Source organism: Hyperolius riggenbachi, chromosome 4 (genome assembly GCF_040937935.1).
Source record: "Hyperolius riggenbachi isolate aHypRig1 chromosome 4, aHypRig1.pri, whole genome shotgun sequence".
NCBI lineage: Eukaryota > Metazoa > Chordata > Amphibia > Anura > Hyperoliidae > Hyperolius > Hyperolius riggenbachi.
In genome coordinates, this window is record NC_090649.1 from 193,114,923 (window position 1) to 193,142,394 (window position 27,472).

Sequence of the window (27,472 nt, forward strand, 5' to 3'; positions counted from 1 at the left end):
TAAACAAATAATATCATCATTTGCAGCATACACACACACATGTAAAAGTGTGATGTGAATACTGCAGAATGATTGGATAAGATTACTGCTTGCTGAGGACTGGGTGAAAAATGAGTGGATTATCCAGGATGAGATTAGACCTTACTGGATAACAATGAGTGAATGAAGTTGAGAGAGTGAGATTAGTCATTAGTAGGATGGGTTGAATTGACAAGAAATGCAGGGGCGCCGCGAGGCATAAAGCGAACCAAGCGGTCGCTTGGGGCCTCACAATCTTAGGGGCCTCGGCGGCTCCGTGACGTCGGCGTGACGTCACTTTTTCCCCGCAGCCCCGCCGGGCTGGCAGAGCAGAGCAGGGCTACAGGAAGATGGCCGCCGCCGAAGCCCTGCTCTGGAGACTATGTCTCCAGTACAGGGCTTCGGGTGGCCATCTTCCCGACCCGTAGCCCTGCATGAATCAGCGCGGGAGATTGGAGGAGGAAGCCAGGAAGGGAGCTCCGTGGGAACTGCGCGCCTGAGAAGCCGGCCGGGAGAGGAGACCAGGGAGAGAAGACTTCTGCCAGTGCCAGCCTGCCAGGTGAGTAAATTCTTTTCTTTTTGCAGCCGCAGCCCTAATTGCGAATTTGCGATTGATTTCTGCTGAACTGTGCCCTAATTGCATTTGATATCTGCTGAAAATGTGGCCCTAATTGCGATTGATTTCTGCTGAACTGTGCCCTAATTGCGTTTGATATCTGCTGAAAATGTGGCCCTAATTGCGATTGATTTCTGCTGAACTGTGCCCTAATTGCGTTTGATATCTGCTGAAAATGTGGCCCTAATTGCGATTGATTTCTGCTGAACTGTGCCCTAAATGCGTTTGATATCTGCTGAAAATGTGGCCCTAATTGCGATTGATTTCTGCTGAACTGTGCCCTAAATGCGTTTGATATCTGCTGAAAATGTGGCCCTAATTGCGATTGATTTCTGCTGAACTGTGCCCTAAATGCGTTTGATATCTGCTGAAAATGTGGCCCTAATTGCGATTGATTTCTGCTGAACTGTGCCCTAAATGCGTTTGATATCTGCTGAAAATGTGGCCCTAATTGCGATTGATTTCTGCTGAACTGTGCCCTAAATGCGTTTGATATCTGCTGAAAATGTGGCCCTAATTGCGATTGATTTCTGCTGAACTGTGCCCTAAATGCGTTTGATATCTGCTGAAAATGTGGCCCTAATTGCGATTGATTTCTGCTGAACTGTGCCCTAAATGCGTTTGATATCTGCTGAAAATGTGGCCCTAATTGCGATTGATTTCTGCTGAACTGTGCCCTAATTGCGTTTGATATCTGCTGAAAATGTGGCCCTAATTGCGATTGATTTCTGCTGAACTGTGCCCTAAATGCGTTTGATATCTGCTGAAAATGTGGCCCTAATTGCGTTTGATTTCTGCTGAACTCTGCCCTAATTGCGTTTGATTTCTGCTGAAAATGTGCCCTAATTGCGTTTGATTTCGGCTGAAAATGTGCCCTAATTGCGTTTGATTTCTGCTGAAAATGTGCCCTAATTGCGTTTGATTTCTGCTGAAATGTGGCCCAAATTGCGTTTTTATTTTCTGGTGTCTGGGGTAACTGTTGCTGCATTTATTATTTAATGGTCATAGTTGGCTATATTTGCTGTGCTACGGTTAAGCTTCGCCCATACAATGTCATGGCCGCGCCAATCTTTCGGCGCGCTACGCGCGCCTCAATCACCCCAACATCCATTTTTTCCCCGCAAACAGCCCCGCCCCAATCCGCCCTCCTGCTCCACCCACATGTCATGGCCACGCCCACTTATGCGGGATAGCCACACCCATCGCGCGCCGCAGGATAGGGCCTCTTGCTACAGTCCGCTTGGGGCCACAAAAACCTTAGCTGCACCCCTGAAGAAATGTATCTTATTTCAAAAGATTGTGATGAGGTGTGTCACCTTGCTCATTCATTACTGATCCCTTCAGCTGTGTTAGGTCTAAGCACTTCTCATTATATTCTGAAGACAGCAAAATGTGCACAGCACCCAGGAAGTTTTATGAGGTGCTAAATATGTTCAGCTGTGTGGAAGCTTTCTGAGGTGCTAAATATATTCAGCTGTGTGAAGCTTTCTAATGCTGGGGATACACGGTACGTTTCTGTACCGTGTATCGACCAGCTGATCCGGCCAGCTGATAATGTTCAGCAGGCCCGATCATGCCGCTCGACCCGCGCCCGCTCGATTCCCGCCGGTGGACAATGGCAGGGAATCCAGCGGCTGATAAGGACCGCCGGCGGGGACGAGCGGGAGTCGATCCGGCAGCTAATCGAGGAGCTTGTCGACCCGTGTATCCCCAGCATAAGGCGCTAAATATGTTCAGCTGTGTGGAAGCTTTCTAAGGCGCTAAATATGTTCAGCTGTGTGGAAGCTTTCTAAGGTGCTAAATATGTTCAGCTGTGTGGAAGCTTTCAAAGTGACTAAATATGTTCAGCTGTGTGGAAGCTTTCTAAGGCGCTAAATATGTTCAGCTGTGTGGAAGCTTTCTAAGGCGCTAAATATGTTCAGCTGTGTGGAAGCTTTCTAAGGCGCTAAATATGTTCAGCTGTGTGGAAGCTTTCTAAGGTGCTAAATATGTTCAGCTGTGTGCAGAGTTATAGCTATAGGTGGGCAAGGGAGGACCTATGTCCCCGGGTGCAGCACTGTGAGGGCACCCCACATGTGTAAGAGGCAGCTCGCTGGTTGCCCAAAGTGCCCCTGCTTCTTTCTCTCCCTCTGCAGAGGAGTGCAGAAAAAGTGGGGCACATCTAGCTATCTAAAGGGGGAACATCTGGCTATCTAAATGGGGGGTGGGGACATCGGATTATTTAAAGGGAGGCACATCTAGCTATCTATAGGGGGCACATCTGGCTATCTAAATGGGGGGCACATCTGGCTATCTATGGGGGGGGGACATCTAGCTATCTAAAGGGGGGCACCTCAGGCTGTCTGATTGGGGGAAGGGGCATTTGGCTATCTATAGGAGGGAAGGAGACACATCTGGCTGTCTAGAAAGCATTTTTTACATTTGACTCCACCCATGACCTTGACCACATTCTGATGTATGGCCACGCCCATTTTGGCCAGATGGGGCACAAAAACTGTCTTTGTCTCTGAACGCTGAATACCCTAGCTACGCCTCTTGCTGTGTGGAAGCTTTCTGGGGTGCTACATATGTTTAGCTGTATGGAAGCTTTCTTCGGTGCGAAGTATGTTCATCTGTGTGGAAAGAGGAGTAATATAACAGCATTGTGTCCCCTCTATCCTACCAAGAGCAAATTATCAAAAGGCTGCACATTATTACTAAAGTGTTAGCCATAGGTGGGGGTGGGAGGAAGGGGAGCCTCTGCAAGTTTCAGAGTCTTCTCATTTTTTTTTTTTTTTTTTGCTATGGCTTAAGTACACTTTATGGGAAATCAAGCATTGGAGATCATAGAGAAACTTTGTCAAAAGAAGAAAGATGATTAAGTTTCCCCTAACTTATGTAGGTGAAGTCTAATGAAGATCTATATAGGACAGAGGGTGAGAAAAACACAAAGGAGAGCACACTTATGCTGGGAATACAAGGCTAGATTTTGAGCCATTAAGATTAGAGATGTCCCGAACGGTTCCCGGTGAACTTCGGTGGTTCGCGTTCGCCTGCCAAAGGTACATATGGGCTGAGCGAGACTCTATCCCTTAGAAGGGAGAGTCTCTTTCATAAAATCAAAGTTTGTGTAGATAAAATCCCCACACTGTCCAGCGTTACCACAATGGTGGCTGGGCAGTGAGGCAGGGCCGGGCCCAGGCAGAGGCTGAAGAGGCCCCAGCCTCAGGGCGCAGTATAGGAGGGGGCGCACAATTAATTCTGCTATCATTCCCAATTGTGTTTGAAGCACAAAGAAATAAGAAAATGACATACATAGCAGTGACTGCAAGCCAGATAACTAGAGATTAAGGTGTTAGGGATTTTGGGGGCCCTAGGGAGCCTCTTAGTCTAATAGCAATCAGTGTGTGACGGCTGGGGTGAGAGGGATGGAGGTGCACACTTTGCTGTCTCAGCCTTGGGTGCTGAAGGACCTTGTCCCGGCTCTGAGCTGCAGTGCTGTAGCTGCTGAAGGAAAGCACAGGAGACCAGTGCGGGAAGTAACTAATTCTTTAATTAAATGCATCAGTCTAATGTAGAGCAAAATTTTGATAAAGAGGTACCCCAGTGTGAATAAAATTGGATTAACAAGACAAAACTGAAACAAATGAGGTGGCTTACCTCAATGACAAGATATTTGTATAGACAAAGAAATATTTATTTAGCACAGGCAATGCGTTTCACAGGTCTAAGCCCGCTTCCTCAGGCCAATAACAGTACCAAGTGCAAATAGCCGATCAGCAAAAGGAGCCTCCCTTTGAGAGAGAGGGAGGCTCACTTTGCTGATCGGCTATTTGCAATTGGCACTGTTATTGGCCTGAGGAAGCGGGCTTAGATTTGTGAACCGCGTTGCCTGTACTAAATAAATATTTATTTTCCTATACAAAGATCTCATCATTGAGCTAAGCCACTTCATTTTTTTCAATTTTTATCTTGTTTTTAATTCAATTTTATTCATACTGGGGTGCCTCTTTACCCAAATTGTGCTCTATGTACCCCCCAACATACCCTATTGGAGGGGTCTAGACAGACCACACATGGTTCAAATCATAGCGATAATCTGTCTTTTATTTTATCCAAGGAGAAAACGATTTCTACAGTTAATGTTTCCATAACTTTAATTGCAATCGTCAGATTTAATAAAACGCCAGATATAATAAAACACATATACTTATCAATTCCCAAAGGTACTGATATAACAGGCACTGATGCAACAGACCGAAGTGCGGAAGCAGGTCGATGATCGTTTCACCCCTTGATTAGGGCTTTTTCGAGACCGTAATCTTGGTCTTGATTAGGTCTTGAAATAATGTAATATGGTTCTTTGCTTAACTGGATGTTGCACCGTTTGCAACAGTGAACAGGTGTTATCAGGCATGTTTATTAGTGTGCACACACTGTGCATCTTCATTGTGGGATAATCTGTCTTTTGCCAAGTAGAGCGACCACACCCAGGTCTGGCTGGACCAGCCCAAGTGGAGTCAGGTTTTCTGTCTCCACCTGCTTCCTGTGGTCAGTTGCCCCTCTGCAACTCACCTTTGTGAGTAGTGCAATTATCTTACCTGTTGATACCCCATATATGAAAACATATTGCACTGTTGGGCTCCCATTTTTTTGTCTCGTGTCTTTTTCTCTAGGGTGCTGAGTAGTGTTGGGCGAACATCTAGATGTTCGGGTTCGGGCCGAACAGGCCGAACATGGCCGCGATGTTCGGGTGTTCGACCCGAACTCCGAACATAATGGAAGTCAATGGGGACCCGAACTTTTGTGGTTTGTAAAGCCTCCTTACATGCTACATACCCTAAATTTACAGGGTATGTGCACCTTGGGAGTAGGTACAAGAGGAAAAAAAAATTTAGCAAAAAGAGCTTATAGTTTTTGAGAAAATCGATTTTAAAGTTTCAAAGGGAAAACTGTCTTTTAAATGGGGGAAATGTCTGTTTTCTTTGCACAGGTAACATGCTTTTTGTCGGCATGCAGTCATAAATGTAATACATATAAGAGGTTCCAGGAAAAGGGACCGGTAATGCTAACCCAGCAGCAGCACACGTGATGGAACAGGAGGAGGGTGGCGCAGGAGGAGAAGGCCACGCTTTGAGACACAACAACCCAGGCCTTGCATGAGGACAAGAAGCGTGCGGATAGCATGCTTTGTACCACCATGCAGTCATAAATGTAATAAAGATAAGTGGTTCAATAAACAGGGACCACGCGGCAACGCTAACCCAGCAGCAGCACACGTGATGGAACAGGAGGAGGCGCAGGAGGAGAAGGCCACGCTTTGTGAGACACAACAACCCAGGCCTTGCATGAGGACAAAAAGCGTGCGGATAGCATGCTTTGTACCGCCATGTAGTCATAAATGTAATAAAGATAAGAGGTTCCATAAACAGGGACCGGCAACGGTAACCCAGCAGCAGCAGCAGCAGCAGCAGCACACGTGATGGAACAGGAGGAGGCGCAGGAGGAGAAGGCCACGCTTTGTGAGACACAACAACCCAGGCCTTGCATGAGGACAAAAAGCGTGCGGATAGCATGCTTTGTACCGCCATGTAGTCATAAATGTAATAAAGATAAGAGGTTCCATAAACAGGGACCGGCAACGGTAACCCAGCAGCAGCAGCAGCAGCAGCAGCACACGTGATGGAACAGGAGGAGGCGCAGGAGGAGAAGGCCACGCTTTGTGAGACACAACAACCCAGGCCTTGCATGAGGACAAAAAGCGTGCGGATATAGCAGCAATGCTTTTTGCCGCCATGCAGTCATAAATGTAATACAGATGAGAGGTTCAATAAACAGGGACCGGAAACGCTAAACCATCCCAGATGTTCATCGGTCATGTTACTTGGTTGGGGTCCAGGAGTGTTGCGTAGTCGTTTCCAATCCAGGATTGATTCATTTTAATTTGAGTCAGACGGTCTGCATTTTCTGTGGAGAGGCGGATACGCCGATCTGTGATGATGCCTCCGGCAGCACTGAAACAGCGTTCCGACATAACGCTGGCTGCCGGGCAAGCCAGCACCTCTATTGCGTACATTGCCAGTTCGTGCCAGGTGTCTAGCTTCATGCCCGGTTTCAGGTCCAGCGGTGCCAGCCACAAATCCGTCTGTTCCTTTATTCCCCTCCAAATTTCCTCCCCTGTGTGCTGCTTATCCCCAAGGCAGATCAGCTTCAGCAACGCTTGCTGACGCATGCCAACAGCTGTGCTGCACTGCTTCCACGATCCTACTGCTGCTGGTGCTGGGTTAGCATTTCCGGATGAGGTACAGCTTTGAGATGCGTTGGAGGAGAAGGAGTCAGAGAGGTAGGTGCTGCTGTTGTTATCCAGCTGTTTGCGGCGTGGGCAACACCCGCGCCGTAGCAGGTGAGGAATCGCTGCCAGGCTCCACAAGGTTCACCCAGTGCGCGGTAAGGGAGATGTATCGACCCTGGCCGAACGCACTCGTCCAGGTGTCAGTGGTGAGGTGAACCTTGCAGGCAACGGCATTCTTCAAGCTTCGGGTTATTTAGCTGACCACGTGCTCATGCAACTCAGGCACTGCAGAGCGCGCAAAGTGGTAGCGGCTGGGAACCACGTAACGTGGGATGGCCACTGACATCATGCCCTTGAAGCTGTTTGTCTCCACCACTCGATATGGCAGCATTTCGCAGGCCAGAAGCTTGGCTATGCTGGCTGGCTGTTACTGCCACGGCCCGGGGGTCATTTGCTGGCAATTTCCTCTTGTGCTCAAACATCTCAGAGACAGACAACTCAACCGTAGCGCTGCACACCGAAGGGCTGTTGGTTGTTGTGTTTGATGAACACTGGGAGACCTCAAGAGCACTAGTCCGGAAAGTGACAGTGTCAGCATCGTCTGATGTTTGTGAATGTTGTGAACCACGCAATGGCTGGGCTACTGCTGCTGCTGAGGCGGGTCTGGTGGTGAGTCTGGTGAACCCAAGGGAGGCAGTGTTGCTGGTGGTACCCTGTCCTGCCGCGTTTGCCCACAGAGTGGGATGTTTGGATAGAATGTGGCGGCTCATGCTGGTGGTGGAGAGGTTGTTAATACTTTTCCCCCTGCTCAGGCGGGTCTTGCACACCTTGCAAATCGCCATGGTAACATCCTCAGTGCAGTCTTCAAAGAAAGCCCAGACTTTAACTGGCTGAGGACTCGGACCTCGTGCGTGATGTGCTGGTGCTGCTTAACCCACTGCTGGACGCTTGAGAGGTCATCCAAGTAATTATCTGGTCCTGTTCTTTTGGATCTGTGAGGGTTGTTGTCCTGGACAACATGGGCAGTATTGAGTGGGTTTTCTTGGGTGCTCCCCTGTGGCCTGTACGTGAACCGTCAGGGGAAACACCTCTTCCCTTGCCCCTCCCTCTTTCACCGGATTTCTTCCTCATTTCACTTATCCTTAAAGTACACGCTGACTGGCAGCAGTACAGTGGCAGTACAGAAATGCTATACAGTGGTGGGTGAGCGGTGTACCACTATTGTCAGCAGTGACACAGAGCACAATGCTATACAGTGGCGGGTGAGCGGTGTACTACTGTTCCCAGCAGACACAGAGTGGAAGTAAACACAATGCTATATAGTGTGGCTGAGCCGTGTACACAGAGTGGCATTAAACACAATGCTATATAGTCTGCTATATAGTCACCCCGAACAGGGTGATGTTCTGCAGAACCCGAACAGTGGCAAACACTGTTCGCCCAACACTACTGGGAGGGAACGCAGATTTTAGTACCTAAACACACGATACAACATGTTTTCCGGGGTCGGACTCTGAGGCACATACAGATGGTCCCGATCATCATCCTCATCATACAACTCTTCTCCTGAGTCTGACCCACCCACCACCTCTGCCACCCCAACATCCCCAGACACAGACCCCTCATCGTCCTCAACATTAACTTGGGATGCTGGCCTGAGCCAGACCTCCTCCTCCACATCAGGCCCCATCATCTCCTCAATGGCAGCCCTCATTAATCGCTCTGGCGACGGACTGATGGACACAACGTTCTCCTCCGGGGAGGGCTGCTGCTGACCACTGGCTGCTGGGGTGGATGTTATAGCTTGCGTGGGGCGTTGGCTGTTGCTGTTGTTGGGAGTGCTGCTCACAGCGGAGGTCTCTGGGGAACTCATGTTGAGCTCATATAGTGGTTGACGGTGAGTGGAGTATTACTGATCCCAGCAATATACACACTGACTGGCAGAGTACGCAATGCTATATAGTGTGGCTGAGCGGTGTACACAGAGTGGCAGTAAACACAATGCTATATAGTCTGGCTGAGCGAGCGGTGTACTACTGTTCCCAGCAGAATCAGAGTGGCAGTAAACAATGGTATATAGTCTGGCTGAGCGGTGTACACAGAGTGTCAGTAAACAATGGTATATAGTCTGGCTGAGCGAGCGGTGTACTACTGTTCCCAGCAGAATCAGAGTGGCAGTAAACAATGGTATATAGTCTGGCTGAGCGGTGTACACAGAGTGTCAGTAAACAATGGTATATAGTCTGGCTGAGCGGTGTACACACAATGCTATATAGTCTGCTATATAGTGTCAGTAAACAATGGTATATAGTCTGGCTGAGCGAGCGGTGTACTACTGTTCCCAGCAGAATCAGAGTGGCAGTAAACAATGGTATATAGTCTGGCTGAGCGGTGTACACAGAGTGTCAGTAAACAATGGTATATAGTCTGGCTGAGCGAGCGGTGTACTACTGTTCCCAGCAGAATCAGAGTGGCAGTAAACAATGGTATATAGTCTGGCTGAGCGGTGTACACAGAGTGTCAGTAAACAATGGTATATAGTCTGGCTGAGCGGTGTACACAGAGTGTCAGTAAACAATGGTATATAGTCTGGCTGAGCGGTGTACACAGAGTGGCAGTAAACACAATGCTATATACTCTGGCTGAGCGAGCGGTGTACTACTGTTCCCAGCAGACACAGAACAGTAAACAGAATGCTATATAGTGTGGCTGAGCGAGCGGTGTACCACTATTCCCAGCAGACACAGAACAGTAAACAGAATGCTATATAGTGTGGCTGAGCGAGCGGTGTACCACTATTCCCAGCAGACACAGAACAGTGAACAGAATGCTATATAGTGTGGCTGAGCGAGCGGTGTACCACTATTCCCAGCAGACACAGAACAGTGAACAGAATGCTATATAGTGTGGCTGAGCGAGCGGTGTACCACTATTCCCAGCAGACACAGAACAGTGAACAGAATGCTATATAGTGTGGATGAGCGAGCGGTGTACCACTATTCCCAGCAGACACAGAACAGTAAACAGAATGCTATATAGTGTGGCTGAGCGAGCGGTGTACCACTATTCCCAGCAGACACAGAACAGTGAACAGAATGCTATATAGTGTGGCTGAGCGAGCGGTGTACCACTATTCCCAGCAGACACAGAACAGTGAACAGAATGCTATATAGTGTGGCTGAGCGAGCGGTGTACCACTATTCCCAGCAGACACAGAACAGTAAACAGAATGCTATATAGTGTGGCTGAGCGAGCGGTGTACCACTATTCCCAGCAGACACAGAACAGTAAACAGAATGCTATATAGTGTGGCTGAGCGAGCGGTGTACCACTATTCCAAGCAGACACAGAACAGTGAACAGAATGCTATATAGTGTGGCTGAGCGAGCGGTGTACCACTATTCCCAGCAGACACAGAGTGGCAGTAAACAGAATGCTATATAGTGTGGCTGAGCGAGGTACACAGAGTGGCAGTAAACAGAATGCTATATAGTGTGGCTGAGCAAGCGGTGTACTACTGTTCCCAGCAGTGACACAATGACAGGGGGGACCCTGGCTAGCGTGGCTGGAGCGCGAACTACCCTGCCTGCCTACCCAAAGCTAAACCCACAGACAAATGGCGGAGATATGACGTGGTTCGGGTATTTATTTACCCGAACCACGTGACAGTTCGGCCAATCAGAGCGCGTTCGGGTCCGAACCACGTGACCCGTTCGGCCAATCACAGCGCTAGCCGAACGTTCGGGGAACGTTCGGCCATGCGCTCTTAGTTCGGCCATATGGCCGAACGGTTTGGCCGAGCACCGTCAGGTGTTCGGCCGAACTCGAACATCACCCGAACAGGGTGATGTTCTGCAGAACCCGAACAGTGGCGAACACTGTTCGCCCAACACTAGTGCTGAGACACCCCTACTACTCTACTGTCTAATGTAGAATATATGTGGATCTAAGACTAATCATCTCATTGTAACAAATACCACTAAAGTAAATCTTAAGAAAAGTAAGACATTGTTATACAGGAATGTGCAGAATAATATAAGCATGTAGAACTAATTTGAGACATACTCATATAATATTACAAGCAAACCTGAAAGATTATGGGCATAAGAGGTGGTGTTAGATACCGTGTGGTTGAAAGGGGGCCCAGCTAGTGACGGTCTATTACCACTTCTGGAATAAATGTTTACTCATAGAGCCATATCCTATTCCAGATGATAAGTAGCTTGCAAATGCGAGCTACCTATCACTTTGCCACCGCACGAGGATTACTGGCAAATTCTATTGCCATTTTTACTTGCGCGATGGTGATCATTAGGGAGCATTACTCAGGCGATAGCCTGAGCGATGCTCCCATATCCCAGGTGATAGAGGATTGGTTTTGTGCTGTGGTGCTGTCCTTCAGCACTATGGCACTGCTGCCTCACTTCCCCGGGAGATGAGTGCGACTCGTCAAACATCTGCCGCCATCTTCCGCTGCTGCATCTGGGGGTCTCCTTTAATAAGATGACCCCCAGAGCTCCCCGTCGGTCCATCCGTCCTTGCCTAAGTCCAGTTGCTGTAATTATCTCTCAGCCCTGGCAAAGCATCATTGAATCTCCAGTGACAAGACTTGCAGCGAGGGGCGGCGGATGTTTGGCGGCTGCATTTAATTTGCTTGGAGCTGCCTGCTTCATCTATGGGGGCTTCAGGCAAGGACGGATGGACTGACGGGGAGCTCTGGTGGTCTCCTTATTAAAGGTGACCCCCAGATGCAGCGGCAGAAGATGGCGGATGTCTTACCTGTGGTGGATTTCTGCTTTCTCCAGCCTATGGGCAAACTGAACAATTCATATATGGAGAAAGGAAAGGAGGCTGGCACTGCCGTTCATACACAGGGAACAAGCACCAGCAGTGTAAAATGATCATCTACAAGAATCTCCAGCCCAAACGCCCACAGAGCCGCATATAGCTCCTTAATCATGCAACTGTAAGTGTCTTATTATAGCTCTCAATAAACTTATGAACAGCAGTGCCAGACTCCTATCCTCTCTCCATCTATGTTTTGCCTGCTGGTGGTATCTGGAGCTTTGTGAACTTCCATCTTTCTGTCTCTCTACTAGCAGGTGTTTCCCGTTAGCCTGGGTAATACAACAGGTGTGAATTGCCTACATAAGGGCACTCTGCCACAATATTATGTTGCTACACCAGAGTGCTGCTGAGTGCTGAAGATTTTTGACAATGGCAAAGGTAAAAAGAGGAATAATAAAGAGAGGTGTAATTGGAAGCAATTAGGAAAACATTAAAGCTGGCTTGTTCATGTTTGCAGATTGCCTGATTCATCAGAGTCTGAACTGATCTAACACAGGTTGATAATAATTATTTATCTTTCTTTGAGTAATATCTATAAAGTGCTTCAAACACAGCAGACTTTAAATCTTGTCTAGATTGAAAAGTGGATAAAAATTGCTATGACCTGGAACTAGCAGGGAATATGGCTTCCTGCAGCAACAGGCACTTTCTGTACAGGAACTCCAGGTACTTCTGAGAATTTTAAACTACCCAGAACTTCATGTTCTGGGTGGGAACTTCTTGTTCTGGGTGGCTCAGAATTCTCAGAAGCGTCGGGAGTTCCTGTACAGAAAGTGCTTTTTGCTGCTTAAAGTCATGTTCCTTGCTAATTGTCTGCAGCAAACAATCTCTGGAGAAACATGTGGAATACAAAACTGGATAGTTCCTTTTCCTCAACCAACAATACATAGCAATAGACCACCTCGCCGCCCTGACACTTTCCCACTAATGTTAAGTGCCCTTCCCTGGTGCCCAATGCATGTTAAATATTACCTGTCCCCAACCTCCGCATGTCCCCGCTTGCTCTGGGTGCACTCTCTGTTCTTCATACACGGGTGGCACGTGGTTGCCTAGTAACTTGGCTGCATTTATGATGTCAGCCTAAACCCTGGCACCCAATCACAGAAAGGAACACTGGGAGGCAATGCTCATGCAAATATGCATTTGCTTTCACACGCCAAACTATGCAGGGTCAAAAAACGAATACCGCAAAGCGGTCGCCCTGCGGGAATTTGTTCATGCCGCATTAGCACTATCCAGGAGCGCCACGGGGAGGCTTCCCAATGCCCCCATACAACCGGGGGACCGCGGGGTCCCAGGCACTCTCACCGCCTGGGAACCACAGCAGCACCCCGGAGGGGGAGGCTGGGTGGCGCAGGCGACCCCCCCAAGCGTGGCCAGCGCCGGGGGGAGCCGTCCACTCCAACCTCCCAATATTAAAAACAGGCACTTACCTTAACGTCCATTGCGTTCTGCTACAGGCGCATTAACTTGGGGGCACCACATGAGAAAGGAGTGAAGCATGGGTCACCCCAAGCTTTAGAGCTCAGGGCTGGCTCACACACAACACTCCAGAGGGGGGGGGGGGGAGGACAGGTGCAAACAACTCACTCCAGGGCTCACACCACCAGAGCAAGCCATCTTCCACCTGCCTCCAAAGGATACAACTGCAAAAAATGCTATATTTAACCCAAAACACAATTGCTGCGTAATTGTTTGGAGGTGTCTTGGCTGAAAACTGCCATGTCCCAGTTGTGCGGTTGGACTGTGGACACAATGTGGGCTGCACGACCGCTGTCTGGAACCTAGGCCTAATGTTAATTGCCAGCCATTTTCTTTGGGGGGGGGGGGGATTTTAAGTCCCCACATCATCAATTAGTATTCCCCTTTACAAATTAATGATGCTAAAGAGTTTCAATTATCTGGGCCTTCTGCCAGCCCTCTGCAGCCGTCCTGTGCCCACACCGTTTCCAAATCATCCCCCGGTCCCTCCCCGCGACTCACTTTCATTTTTGCCAACTGCAGGCATATATACATATTTTGTGTGACAAGGCCTGAGGCGCTAGGCTCCCCTACGGCTCATTGGAGATTCTACTTTCTTTATGTCCTTGAAGAAGTGGGAACCTAGTCCCAAGAAACTCATTTCAATCTATGAGAGTTTTGTATATTTGGATCAGTTGCTGTAGAGATTTTCTCGTACTGCTCCTGCTCAGGACGCTCCTGGCGATGGGAGCATGAACGAGGATGCGCGTGGCCAGGGCCGCACAGGCACAGTGGATGACAACTGAAGAAACTGAACGTGGACCGTGGCAGGGGACATTAGAGAAAGGATTAATATTAGAGTTAACGTGTTTTTCATATGGAAAAATGGGTTTATGAATAGCCAGACCACAGGAGACGAACAGAAAAAACACAATTGAAAACAATGTGACACATGCATCATGTTCTGCCAAAATTACCTACACAAAATATGTAAATAAAATTATTAAAAACAGTTTAAAAATAGAGGAGGTACAGGTAAACTTACCTCCTCTTGAGGGGAAAAAAACTCAATGATGCTGTTAATTTTATTGAACCAAATAAATTAACCACTTTACCCCCACACGTACGGATTTCTCTGTCCCTTTTTCCATCCTTTCACCCCCAGGGACGGAGAAATCCGTACTTTCCGCGCTCCCGCCGCTGCCCGCTCGCTCTAGCGCGCACTCCCGCTGGTAAACACGCCGCCGGCCCCTCGCCCGGAGATCAATGAACGGGAAAATCCATTCCCATTCGTTGATCTAAGCCCCGCAATGATCCGCTGCTTCTCTGATAAGCAGCGTGATCTTTGTGAAAAAAAAAAAAAAACTTTCTCAGCCTCCTAGTACTTCCTGCAAGCGTCCGGAAGGACGCTTGCAGGTCGCATTAAACAAAAAGTTACTGTTGCCATCTTGTGGTCAAATAGTAAAACTACACCCTAAAGCATTTTTTACATACAAATAAATTAGTTTTACACAAAAAATTTACTCCTTACCTCCCACACTCCCCAATTTTTATTTTTATTTTTTGTAATTAAAAAAAAAAAAATTACAATTAAAAAAAAATGTATAAATAGTTCACTTAGGGACTGAACTTTTTAAATATTTATGTCAAGAGGGTATAACACTGTTACTTTATAAACTATGGGCTTGTAATTAGGGGTGGACGCAAAACTGAAAAAAATGCACCTTTATTTCCAATTAAAATATTGGCACCAAGCATTGTGATAGGGACATAATTTAAATGGTTTTATAATCGGGACAAATGGGCAAATACATTTCATGGGTTTTAATTACAGCAGCATGCATTATTTAAAAACTATAAAGGCCGAAAACTGAAAAATTAGGGATGGGACGAATCCACAATTTCTTCGAATCCGAATCCGGATCCGAATCTAAAAAGGTTCTCGAATATCTTGAACCTTTCGAATCCCGAATCTAACAAATCCAAAAGAATTGTGCGATCCATGGTATAGTTGCCCGCAGTATAGGTACCCAGGCATAGGTGCCCGCAGTATAGGTAGCTAGGTAAAGGTGTCTTCAGTATAGCTACCAAGGTATAGGGGCCTTCACTATAGGTTGCAAAGTATAGGGGCCTTCACTATAGGTTGCAGGGCATAGTAGCCTTCAATATAGGCAGCAGGGTATAGTGGCCTTCATTATAGGCAGCAGGGTATAGTGGCCTTCAGTACAGGCAGCAGGGTATAGGGGCCTTCAGTATAGGCAGCAGGGTATAGGGGCCTTCAGTATAGGCAGCAGGGTATAGGGGCCTTCAGTATAGGTAGCAGGGTATAGGGGCCTTCAGTATAGGCAGCAAGGTATAGGGGCCTTCAGTATAGGTAGCAGAGTATAGGGGGCTTCAGTATAGGTAGCAGGGTATAGGGGCCTTCAGTATAGGTAGCAGGGTATAGGGGTCTTCAGTATAGGTAGCAGGCTATGGGGGGCTTCAGTATAGGCAGCAGGGTATAGGGGCCTTCAGTATAGGTAGCAGGGTATAGGGGGCTTTAGTATAGTTAGCAGGCTATGGGGGGGGGGTCTTCAGTATAGGTAGCGGGCTATGGGGGTGCTTCAGTATAGTTAGCAGGCTATGAGTGGCTGCAGCATAGGTAGCTGGGTAAGGGGGCTTTAGTATAGGTAGCTGGGTAAGGGGACTTCAGTATAGGCAGCAGGGTATAGGGGCTTCAGTACAGGTAGCAGGCTATGGGGGTGCTTCAGTATAGGTAGCAGGCTATGGGGGGCTTCAGTATAGGCAGCAGGGTATAGGGGCCTTCAGTATAGGTAGCAGGCTATGGGGGGCTTCAGTATAGGTAACAGGCTATGGGGGGCTTCAGTACAGTGAGCAGGCTAGGGGGGCTTCAGTATAGTTAGCAGGCTATGGGGGGCTTCAGTATGGGGGCTTCAGTATAGTTAGCAGGCTATGGGGGGCTTCAGTATGGGGGCTTCAGTATAGTTAGCAGGCTATGGGGGGCTTCAGTATAGGTAACAGGCTATGGGGGACTTCAGTACAGTGAGCAGGCTATGGGGGCTTCAGTATAGTTAGCAGGCTATGGGGGGCTTCAGTATGGGGGGCTTCAGTATAGTTAGCAGGCTATGGGGGGCTTCAGTATAGGTAACAGGCTATGAGGGGCTTCAGTACAGTGAGCAGGCTATGGGGGCTTCAGTATAGTTAGCAGGCTATGGAGGGCTTCAGTATAGTTAGCAGGCTATGGGGGGCTTCAGTATAGGTAACAGGCTATGGGGGCTTCAGTACAGTGAGCAGGCCATGGGGGCTTCAGTATAGTTAGCAGTCTATGGGGGGCTTCAGTATGGGGGGCTTCAGTATAGTTAGCAGGCTATGGGGGGCTTCAGTATGGGGGGCTTCAGTATAGGTAGCAGGCTATGGGGGTGCTTTAGTATAGGTAGCAGGCTATGGGGTTGCTTTAGTATAGGAAGCAGGCTATTGGGTTGCTTTAGTATAGGTAGCAGGCTATGAGGGGCTGCAGTATAATATAGCTGGGTAGCAGTGGCACATATCCTCCTCCCTCCCCCCGCAGCCTCCTCCGCTCGTCCCCCTGCATAAATAAGTAGAAGCAGCCTCTCACCTCCAGCATCAGCGTGGAGCCCAGAGCGGCAGACTTCTCCCTTCACTTCCTAGTTCCCTCTAGTGGCCACCGGACCGGCTCTTACTGATGACGCATAGTAAGAGCCAGTCATAGGGGGAATAAGGAAGTCAGCAGGAGGTCTGCCGCTCCGGGCTCCATGCTGGAGGTGAGAGGCTGCTTCCCCTTATTTATGCGGCTGGCGAGTGGAAGTGGCTGCGGGGGGAAGGAGGAGGACAATTGCGAACAGGTAAAGCGGCGGATGCGCGGCGATGCAGCGTCGGGATTCGGCGGATTCGGCGATCAGAAAATGGCGTCGGGATTTGATTCCACGAATCTCGAATGTTTCCTAATATTCAAGGGATTCGTGGATTCGCTGGATTCGTCGTCCCATCCCTATGAAAAATAATAATTTTTTTCCCACATTTTTACCTATTTTCCCATTAAAACACATTTAGAATAAAATAATTCTTGGTATAATGTCCCACCTAAAGAAAGCCTAATTGGTGGCGAAAAAAATAAGATATAGTTCATTTCATAGTGATAAGTAATGATAAAGTTATAGACGAATGAATGGAAGGAGCCAGGGGCGTCGCTAGCCCTGTTTTGGGGGGGCACGTGCCCCCAATCTATCCTGGGGTGCCACGGATCTCCGCCCGGCCCCCTCTGGCAGGGGCTCCCTCCAGCCGCCGCCGCCGCGTCACTCAGACCTCAGGATCAGGCGGCGAGCCGGCGACCAATCGTGCGGGCGCTAGGACCCAGCGCCCGCACTGATATGCGGAAGTGACATCACTTCCGCATATCGAGCGGGTGCGTCCAGCGCCCGCTCTTACTGGTCGGGTCGCCGCTGATCCTGAGGTCTGCTACAAGGTAAGGGGGGTGGGGGGGAGCAGCGGCGGCGGCGGGGGGCCTCCCTGGCACTCACTCACTCCCTAAAGGGGCTCCCTGGCACTCACTCACTCCCTAAAGGGGCTCCCTGGCACTCACTTACTCCCTAAAGGGGCTCCCTGGCACTCACTCACTCCCTAAAGGGGCTCCCTGGCACTCACTCATTCCCTAAAGGGGGTCCCTGGCACTCACTCACTCCCTAAAGGGCCTCCATGTCACTCACTCACTCCCTAAAGGGGCTCCCTGTCACTCACTCACTCCCTAAAGGGGCTCCCTGTCACTCACTCACTCCCTAAAGGGGCTCCCTGGCACTCACTCACTCCCTAAAGGGGCTCCCTGGCACTCACTCACTCCCTAAAGGGCCTCCATGTCACTCACTCACTCCCTAAAGGGCCTCCATGTCACTCACTCACTCACTCCCTAAAGGGGCTCCCTGTCACTCACTCACTCCCTAAAGGGGCTCCCTGTCACTCACTCACTCCCTAAAGGGGCTCCCCCTGGCACTCACTCACTCCCTAAAGGGGCTCCCCCTGGCACTCACTCACTCCCTAAAGGGGCTCCCCCTGGCACTCACTCACTCCCTAAAGGGGCTCCCTGGCACTCACTCACTCCCTAAAGTGGCTCCCTGGCACTCACTCACTCCCTAAAGGGGCTCCCTGGCACTCACTCACTCCCTAAAGGGGCTCCCTGGCACTCACTCACTCCCTAAAGGGGCTCCCCCTGGCACTCACTCACTCCCTAAAGGGGCTCCCTGTCACTCACTATCGGGGTCCCTGTCACTCACTACCTAACTGGAGGCGCCTGTCACTCACTACCTAACGTGGGGGCTACCATATTAAGGGGGGATTCTGCCTATTATGTGAAATGCTGTCTATTTATGTGCCTCATGACTGCTGAATTTGTCTTGTTGGGAGCCTTATGATTTGTTGGGGGCCTCAAGATTGCTGAATTTGTCTTGTTGGGGGCCTCATGATTTGTTGGGGGCCTCATGATTGCTGAATTTGTCTTGTTGGGGGTCACATGATTGCTAACTGCGAGACTATGGGAAAAGCTGAATCCTTATCATATGAGACAATAGCATTAAACCTACTTTTTTAGCTTTTTAAAACAGAAAATAAAACTGGGAGGTTCTAAAAAATTGAATACATTTTTCAGGAGTAGGATGGATGAAATTGTTTATCTTCACAGTTTATTTTCAACTTGGATTTTCCATAATGTTCATGTATGAGTTAAAACGTTTGTACAGTATTTAGTTTAAATTGCGGTTGCCACTTTGCGATAGATAAGTGACTTTTGGGTTGCAGTTTGGGCACTCGGCCTCCAAAAGGTTCGCCACCACTGTCATAATCTAATGTCCCACCATTGCTAGGTTCATGTAAATTTGTTTCCACCCGGCCGTTACCACACCTATATTCTGGTCCATGGCCCACCCATTTTTCGGTGCGGCACGATAAGCACGCCGCACAACGTGATCCTCATATTTTTGGCACGCTAGCTGCAGTGTGCTGAATTCTGTTGCCTACAGTATGTACAGTATACGCTGTTCTCTAGTTGCTGCACTGTGTGCTGATTTACCTCCAGTGTGTACAGTGTAAGGTGTTACTCTGTGCCTTTACTGATTGTAAACCAGCTATATTGTATGCTGATCCCTGCTACTTTCAGTATGTACAGTATTAGCTGTAAAGCCTGGTACACACATACAATTTTGATTAGCCAATTTTAGCTCTGTTCATAAAATTTATTGTCTGTTGGCCCACTTACTGCACGGGGGTGGTAAAATTGGGGGTCAGTAATTGACCAATCAAAATTGTATGTGCGTATACATCTTTGATCTATGCCTATACTGATTGTAAATTATCCAAATAAAGGACAGGGGGCTCCATCCAATATTTCGATGGGCAGGCCCGTTATCTGTAGCTTACACCGCTGCTAAGTTCATGCACATTTGGCCCCACCCATGGTCACGCCCACTCACCGCATGGCCACACCTATTTTTTGCCGCGGCGCGCATATAACTCCCCGCCTGGTGCCCACAGGTGCCCCCGATCTCCAAGGACCCTAGAAACGCCCCTGGAAGGAGCGCTGAAAGGTGAAAATTGCTCCGGTGGTCAAGGGGTAAAACCCCTCAGTTGGGAAGTGGTTAAACTCGAATAGATTGCAGCGCATTTCTCCGAACTAGGTTCCCACTTCTTCAGGGATATAAAGAAAGTAGAATCTCCAATAAGCCGTAGGGGAGCCTAGCGCCTCAGTCCCTGTCACATAAAATATGTATATACACCCCAAGAGTTTCTGGAGACCGCATGCAAGAAGGAATCTCCCCAATGGTGATGCAAGCAGGGGAGACTTTGTTAAGAGTTGAGAATGTGATCATTATTTACAAAAGGTGTAGGGGTGAAACTTACATGCCATCATGTTCCTCTTTTTTTAAAGTGTTATCCAACACTAAATACATTTTCCACATTGTTATTTTCGAAGAGAACAAATTTAAATTGCAGGTAAAGAACCACAGGCAGCACAGGCTTGGCAGTTTTTATTGTTTTAATGTGGCATTCACCACAAAATCTGCTGAAAACTAATGCTCCCATCTGCAAACCGTTTTCACTGAAACTTCCATTCACACCTTAGAACATAGTTTAGAGGTCATTACATTGCTTACCATAGTCAATTTTGTTTCAACTGTAAAAACAACCAGTTGGCGAATAAACTGATCCTGATTCTGATATTGGTTTAACATGGCAAAAGCTACTGTTAGCTCTAGATCGAAAACTAATGCTCCCATCTGCAAACCATGTATTTAAAATCTATCAAACTGTAGTGTTGCACTGTTTGATACAGTGCAACGCTATGGACTGTTGATCTTCCACTGCTCCCAGACTGTTTCTGATCAGCCACAAGTTTCCATCAGGTACTATTGTAATTTTGTTTGATTTTTGTCAGAAATGGATTGAAAATTAAATTGATGCAGCTCATTGTGCTATAGATTATTTACCAGTTATCTGCTTTGCCTGCTTTAGTCAGAATAATATGTAGATTATGCAGTGTCCACATACCGGTATGTGTCTTATTAAATATAATGCCCACTAACTGGTGTTCTTATATATTTTTTTAATAATTGCCTCATGAACATTGCTATGTGTCTAAACCTGTGTGTTATGTGTGTTTTCTTCATAGGAAGTTTTCGGCTACAGATTAAGTATTCCTTTGTTTTTTCTATGCGTGATTGGTTACTTCCTATCTGGAGGAGTTCTCCTGCTGATTTTTTACTGGAAGCCAGAATGGAGCGTGTGGGCAAATTGTATGCCATCCTCATTGGAGAAAGCCAATATAGTTTTACTTAGAACAACTGTAAGTAATAATGAAGAAACAGGCAAAGGATACTGCTCCACTGTACCGTGGCAGACAGTGCAGGAACACAGGCAGCCAGGCCCAGACAATCAGGAAAAGAAAGGAAGGTCCGCTACTATGATTAAGGACCTAGTGTCCGAAACATGTTAGTCAAGTGTTTTCTGTGTGTCTGGATATGTCCTCAATAAACATACCGATTCATCGATTTTGGAGACATTGGTGCGGACCTTCCTTTCTTTTCCTGTAAGTAATAATGCTGTTATCTGTATAAAATTATATATATTTTTCAAATAGCACCTGTTTAAACTTTGGTTCTTTTAACTAAATCATCAAACGAGCACTCACCTGCTAAAATTCAAGGATAGATTTAAGAAATCTTACTACATAAAAGGAAAAAAGTAAAGTTATATGTTCACCCATCACTTTACGGCAAGTATGTTGAACTCCAAACCTCAAGGACCGAGGCCCTCACACATTTTTAGCACAGCTCAAATAAATTGATGGGACTGAGCCAGGGAAGATGTGATTCATCAAGCAGAACACATTTCTCCAGTTATCTGTCCATCCTAAACACTGGCATTGATATAGCCCTTGAGGATTGTACAGTATAGTAGCTTGGGTGACATTATGTTATGGTAGACCACTTTCAAGACAATGTAGTCTCTTCTGTTGAGGGGCATAAGAACTACTTAGCAGCTCACCTTTTGCAATGAATTTTTAGCTGCAAAATTATTGCTGAACGAAATGCAAACTGAATGCCATTGGTTTTGCTCATAACAAGCCAGTGCTACACATCGAACCTCCTGCAATACATCCGAAGAGTTGGCCATTGTAAATTAATGTATCCTCCAGTTAAACTTCCAAGAGGATGCTATTCACTACTCAGTAAGAGATGTGTTGGCATGATTGCCACAATGGTTACGGCTGTCATTTCTCCCTAGGATGAAAGAAAGAAATACACAAGGAAGAAAGTGTGCAGAATAACTCTGGATAAATGTAAAGATTTACCAGGGGGCTCGAAATGTCCTGTGATCTCTGATGAAAACTCTGTGCTAAATAAAGCTATCCGAAGGCCAGATCTTAAAGTAAGTAACAGCCATAACCTTTGTTTTTCCTAAAATGGGCCCAATCCAATTCACGCTTTTTAGTTTTCTCCTAGGAGATAATTTTTCAATTACCGTACAAATTACAAAAAAATGACCAGCAAGTAGGGCATAAGGTCCTGATAAAATTATGCTGCTGAGTATTTTCTTTCTTACTGGGGGCTTCAAAGGAATTTTATTGATAAGATTTGATAATTTCATCAGGGAGAAAACTTAGGAGAAAAAGTGAATTGGATCAGGCCAAATATGTTTAACCATTTACCGCCATCCTAACGTATTAAAACGTCATGCTTACCTCTATTAACAGCAACATGACGTTTTAATACGTCGCGCATTCCCGCCGCTGCTACCGCCGTGTGTCCGCCGCTACCGCCGCCATTACTGTCGGGATCCCGTGCTGGGTGATTGGGGAAGAGGACTGAACAGTCCTCTACCCAATCGCAGTGCCTGGAGTGAATGGACGTGACCGCGAACAGCGGCTACGTCCATTCACATAAACAGGAAATGTAACAGTTTAATAAAGTGTGTAAAAAAAAAAAAAAAAAAGTGAACACGTCCTATGAGTGTTCACCAGCGCCATCTTGTGGCCAAAAAGTATATTACACTTACAAAATACATACATTTTCAAGTATATACACATCATTAATAAAATTACACTTCCAACCCTCCCCCCCAAAAAAAACACTTGTAAAAAAAAAAATCAGCTTAAAAAAAATAAATAAATAGTTGCCTTAGGGACTCAGCTTTTTTTATTCTATATTTTATGGGGGAAAATTAATTTTAATTTATTACATAGGGGCTTGTAATTATGGCCAGAACAAACAGAAAAATAACCACTTATATTTCAAAATAATATACTGTCGCCATACATTGTGGTAGGGACATAATCTAAACGGTTTAATTATCGGGACCACTGGGCAAATAAAACGTGTTTGTTTTATCCACAGGAGAATGTTTAATTTTAAAACTATAAAGGCTGAACACTGAGAAATAATGATTTTTTTTCTTTTTTTTTCTGTTTTTCTCATTAAAATGCATTTAGAATAAAAAAATTCTTAGCAAAATGTACTATCCACAGAAAGCCTAATTGGTGGCGAAAAAAACGAGGTATAGATCATTTTCTTGTGATAAGTAGTAATAAAGTTATTAGGGAATAAAAGGGAGGAGCGCTGACAACTGAAAATTGCTCTGGTCCGTTAGGATAAAAACCCTTGGGGGTGAACTGGTTAATTCCAGTTTACTATTTTGGTATATTATTACAGTTTTCTTGCAGAAAGAATGATTTGTTTAACCATATACTTATTTATGCTTTTTAAGGTTAAATTCATTAGAGTTCAGAAAGTTCGATTCGTCTGGAACTATGCCCAGAAACGCTTTCAAAATATTGGGTAAGTGCGTGAATTACCAGTGAGTCTTATTTATAGAAGTATTTTATACAGGATTTAACATTTGTGTCAGGGAATCAGCAGGGAGTCAGCATAAGACGTGATAAGGGCTCGTTTCCATATGCACACTTTTAGCCGCGGTTATGGAAACGCGATCACAGGGACATCAGAAAGTGCATAGACATGTTTCCATGAATGCGCTATGATTCACCACTGAATCACAGCGCATGGTTGCACTATATGTTGAATGGGATCACAAGCGCCGCCCCCGGGGGAGTCATGTGCAACGCAAAGCCGTGCTGACACACGGCACAAGCCCTAAGTCAAATGGGGAAGTTTCCTTTACCTCACCCTTCCTCAAACCTGATGGGAAATCATACTTCACAATATGCCTCACTTTCAGGAATCTCAGTGTAAGAATGTCATCACTTATCCCCCCTTCCCCTCCGTGGCCCTAAAGCACAGTTACCCCCTTTGTGATTTATACTTTAGCAGTAAATTATTATACTCAATGTAAGAGCTGCCCAATCATTCCTGCTCAGGATTGCATTGAATGACTAGAAATATGTATATTAAAGGATCACTATCGCGAAAATTGTAAAATGTTAAATATATGCGAACAAATACATAAACACATACATACATTTCTTCCAGAGTAAAATGGGCCATAAATTACATTTCTCCTATGTTGCTGTCACTTTCAGTAATTAGTAGAAATCTGACAGAACGACAGGTTTTGGACTAGCTCATCTCCTCATGGGGGTTCTTAGGGTTTTCTTTGTTTTCAAAAGCACTTAGTCAATGGCAGTTGCTCTGTCCAACTGTTAAAAAAGTGTGCAGTAAGCAGGGAGGCTGGCCAACATCTTTATATTAATCCTTTTAAAGGAGTGTCTTTATAAAGAATAAAGGCCATGTTGAGATTGAGAATCCCCCATGAATGAACTAGAAATGGACTATCCCCAAACCTGTTGGTTCTGATAGAATTCTACTACCTACTGTAAGTGACAGCAAGATGGGAGAAAAGGCATTTACAGCTTATTTTAATATGGAATAAATGTGGGTCTGCTACATGGTAAAATTAAGCAACTACCACTGCGACTGAAAATCAATGCAATGTTCAGAGATACCATAGCTGAATGGCAGTAGGTAAGGAAGCTGTTTTGTCTCTCTTTTCTTGTATCGAAATATATGCAGATCTGGGGAAACCCTCATCTCTAATTGGGACTTGAAGGGTTTGAAAAAGATGGGGCATCTCCTAGTTATCAGAAAGGGTACCTGACATCTTTTTACTGAACTTAAAGGGGAACTCCAGCCTAAACAAACATATTGTCATTAAAGGGACACTTAAGTCAAACAAAAAAAAATGAGTTTTACTCACCTGGGGCTTCCAATAGCCCCCTGCAGCTGTCCGGTGCCCTCGCCGTCTCCCTCCGATCCTCCTGGCCCCGCCGGCAGCCACTTCCTGTTTCGGTGACAGGAGCTGACAGGCTGGGGATGCGAGTGATTCTTCACGTTCCTGGCCACAATAGCGCCATCTATGCTGCTATAGCATATATCATATACCATATAGCAGCATAGAGGGTGCTAATGTGTCTGGGAACGCAAAGAATCACTCGCATCCCCAGCCTGTCAGCTCCTGTCACCGAAACAGGAAGTGGCTGCCGGCTGGGCCAGGAGGATCGGAGGGAGACGGCGAAGGTACCGGACAGCTGCAGGGGGCTATTGGAAGCCCAAGGTGAGTAAAACTCATTTTTTTTGTTTGACTTCAGTGTCCCTTTAAGTTACATTAGTTATGTTAATTAGAATAGATAGGTAATATAATCTCTTACCCACCCTGTTTTAAAAGAACAGGCAAATGTTTGTGATTCATGGGGCCTGCCATCTTTGTCATGGGGCAGCCATCTTTTTGGTTGAAAGGAGGTGACAAGGAGCATAAGACTCAGTTCCAACTGTCCTGTGTCCTGATAACCCCTTCCAGCTGCATGCGTTAGGCTTCAAATGTCAAATTCAAAATGTAAAAAAAAAAAAATTGCACTAAAACAGCAGAACGAGAACAACATCATCAGAAATCCCATCATGCTTTGCACAGCATCAGGGGAAAAATGCCCAGGCAGTTTTCTTCTGTACAGCTAAAAATGAGGCTTGTATTAGAGAAACAAAGTTCTGATGCTGCGAAACTGTTAAAGAAACACCAGGCCTTTTCAGTGCTGCTGAGTCGATTTTTAGTCTGGAGGTTCACTTTAAAGCTACCTAGAATCTCTCACCTAGTGATATACTGCTGTACCTGCAAGTTAGCTTCCTTGTCCGGTCACTAGTCACAGAGGTGAAATCAAAAGCAGAAGTGACAGTTTGAAACTTTCCTTAGCCCAGGACGCATCACTAAGTCCATGTCAGAACTGCATAGAGACCTGATCTTTAAACCCCTTTTAAACACCTTTCAGGAGGATACGCTCTCAGACAAACTGGTAGCTGGATGGATGGTTGTGCGAAAGTGTGTGACCAGGGAGATCTGAAGAAGTTCCCACCTCTTGTTAATGCACAAAGCAAAGTTCGCGTTTAAAGTGTACCAGAGCCCAAAGATACTTACCTTTTTATACATATCTGCTGCTTCCTCCAGCCCCATGGGCACATATCGCTCCCACGCTGCCATCCTCCGCTGCCTGGAGCTACGGTATCGGGTCTCATTACTTCAGCCAGTCGCGGCCAGTCTGCGCAAGTGAAGTGCTCTCTCTACGTATCTCTCCAGCGGCGCATTTTGGCATTTTCTTTGCATTTTGGCCGGCCAGAACCCAAACTAGTCAGACCTTGGGTTCTGGCCGTAACATATACAGGATTCAATCAATATCATGCTTTATTTGAGTCACTAATGTGATGTTGATCAAACCAACAGTAAATTGTTTGTGTGCATGTGGTTTATTTAGTACTGCTAATAAATTGGTACTGTAGGTAGAGCAATATGTTAGAGCATTAAAGTTACACACCTGAAACAAACAAGCAGCCAGTGTAGTCAGACTTTAGTCGGAGCACCTGATAAGTATACTGTATTCATCCTAGGTCAGTGACGTCTCAGAGGCTTAAGGCCCATACACACGTCGGATTTCCGCGAACGACGGGTTGTTTGAACGTCCCGTCGTTCCGTCGTTCGCCCGCTAAATCGGGCGTGTGTACAGGCTGTCGTTCGCTTGATAAGGGCGAGTTTGAGCGATCCGCCGGGCGGATCGCTCAAACTCGCCCTTATGAAGCGAACGACAGCCTGTACACACGCCCGATTTAGCGGGCGAACGACGGGACGTTCAAACGACCCGTCGTTCGCGGAAATCCGACGTGTGTATGGGCCTTTAGGATTATAAGGACAAACAGGCAAAAGGAGATAAATATGGTAGTAGATTCAGTATCCCTCTAACTGTGGAGATGTTGCCTGTAATCATATTCTTTCTGTGATTTCAGAACTCTGGAAGATGAGCTCTCTTGCTTTGAAATGCACTCATTTTATGGGCCAGGCCTGAGGGAAGAGGAACAAGCTATAAGGTAAGCTTGTTACACCATTAAAGAGAAGCTAAATGATTAAAAATGGCATTACATTACACTGTCTAAAGGGTTTATATTATACTGAGTGTCTTCAATAAAATCTAATAATAACTTTTTACATTGTAACTCATAGTTTAGTGAAAAGTTCATATATTTTATCTCATTTTCCACTCATTTTGTTGAAAAATTGATTTAACTTGATGAAACCATATACGGTATGCTGTATCTGCAGGTCATACAACAATTGGGATCGTAGGTACATGAGCTTATAGTTTTAAACTAAAATGTGCTACTGTAGATAAAACCCACACATTTTTTGTCAAGGTTATTACAACCCTAGTACAATGTATTATTTGAAGGGAGAATGAAAGCAGATCTGGCACCGGCTGCATGTAA

General features: G+C 46.5%; 1 protein-coding gene across 1 annotated transcript in view; it reads left to right on the top strand.

The window, feature by feature from the left end:
* Positions 1-27,472, top strand: part of LOC137504740 (probable cation-transporting ATPase 13A4) — a 169,098-nt gene that overhangs the window by 22,685 nt on the left and 118,941 nt on the right. Inside the window, exons 3-6 of the mRNA XM_068233323.1 lie at positions 20,887-21,060; positions 22,002-22,145; positions 23,481-23,551; positions 26,996-27,076. Of these exons, the coding sequence (XP_068089424.1) occupies positions 20,887-21,060; positions 22,002-22,145; positions 23,481-23,551; positions 26,996-27,076 (470 nt within the window). The remainder of the gene's footprint in view (positions 1-20,886; positions 21,061-22,001; positions 22,146-23,480; positions 23,552-26,995; positions 27,077-27,472) is intronic.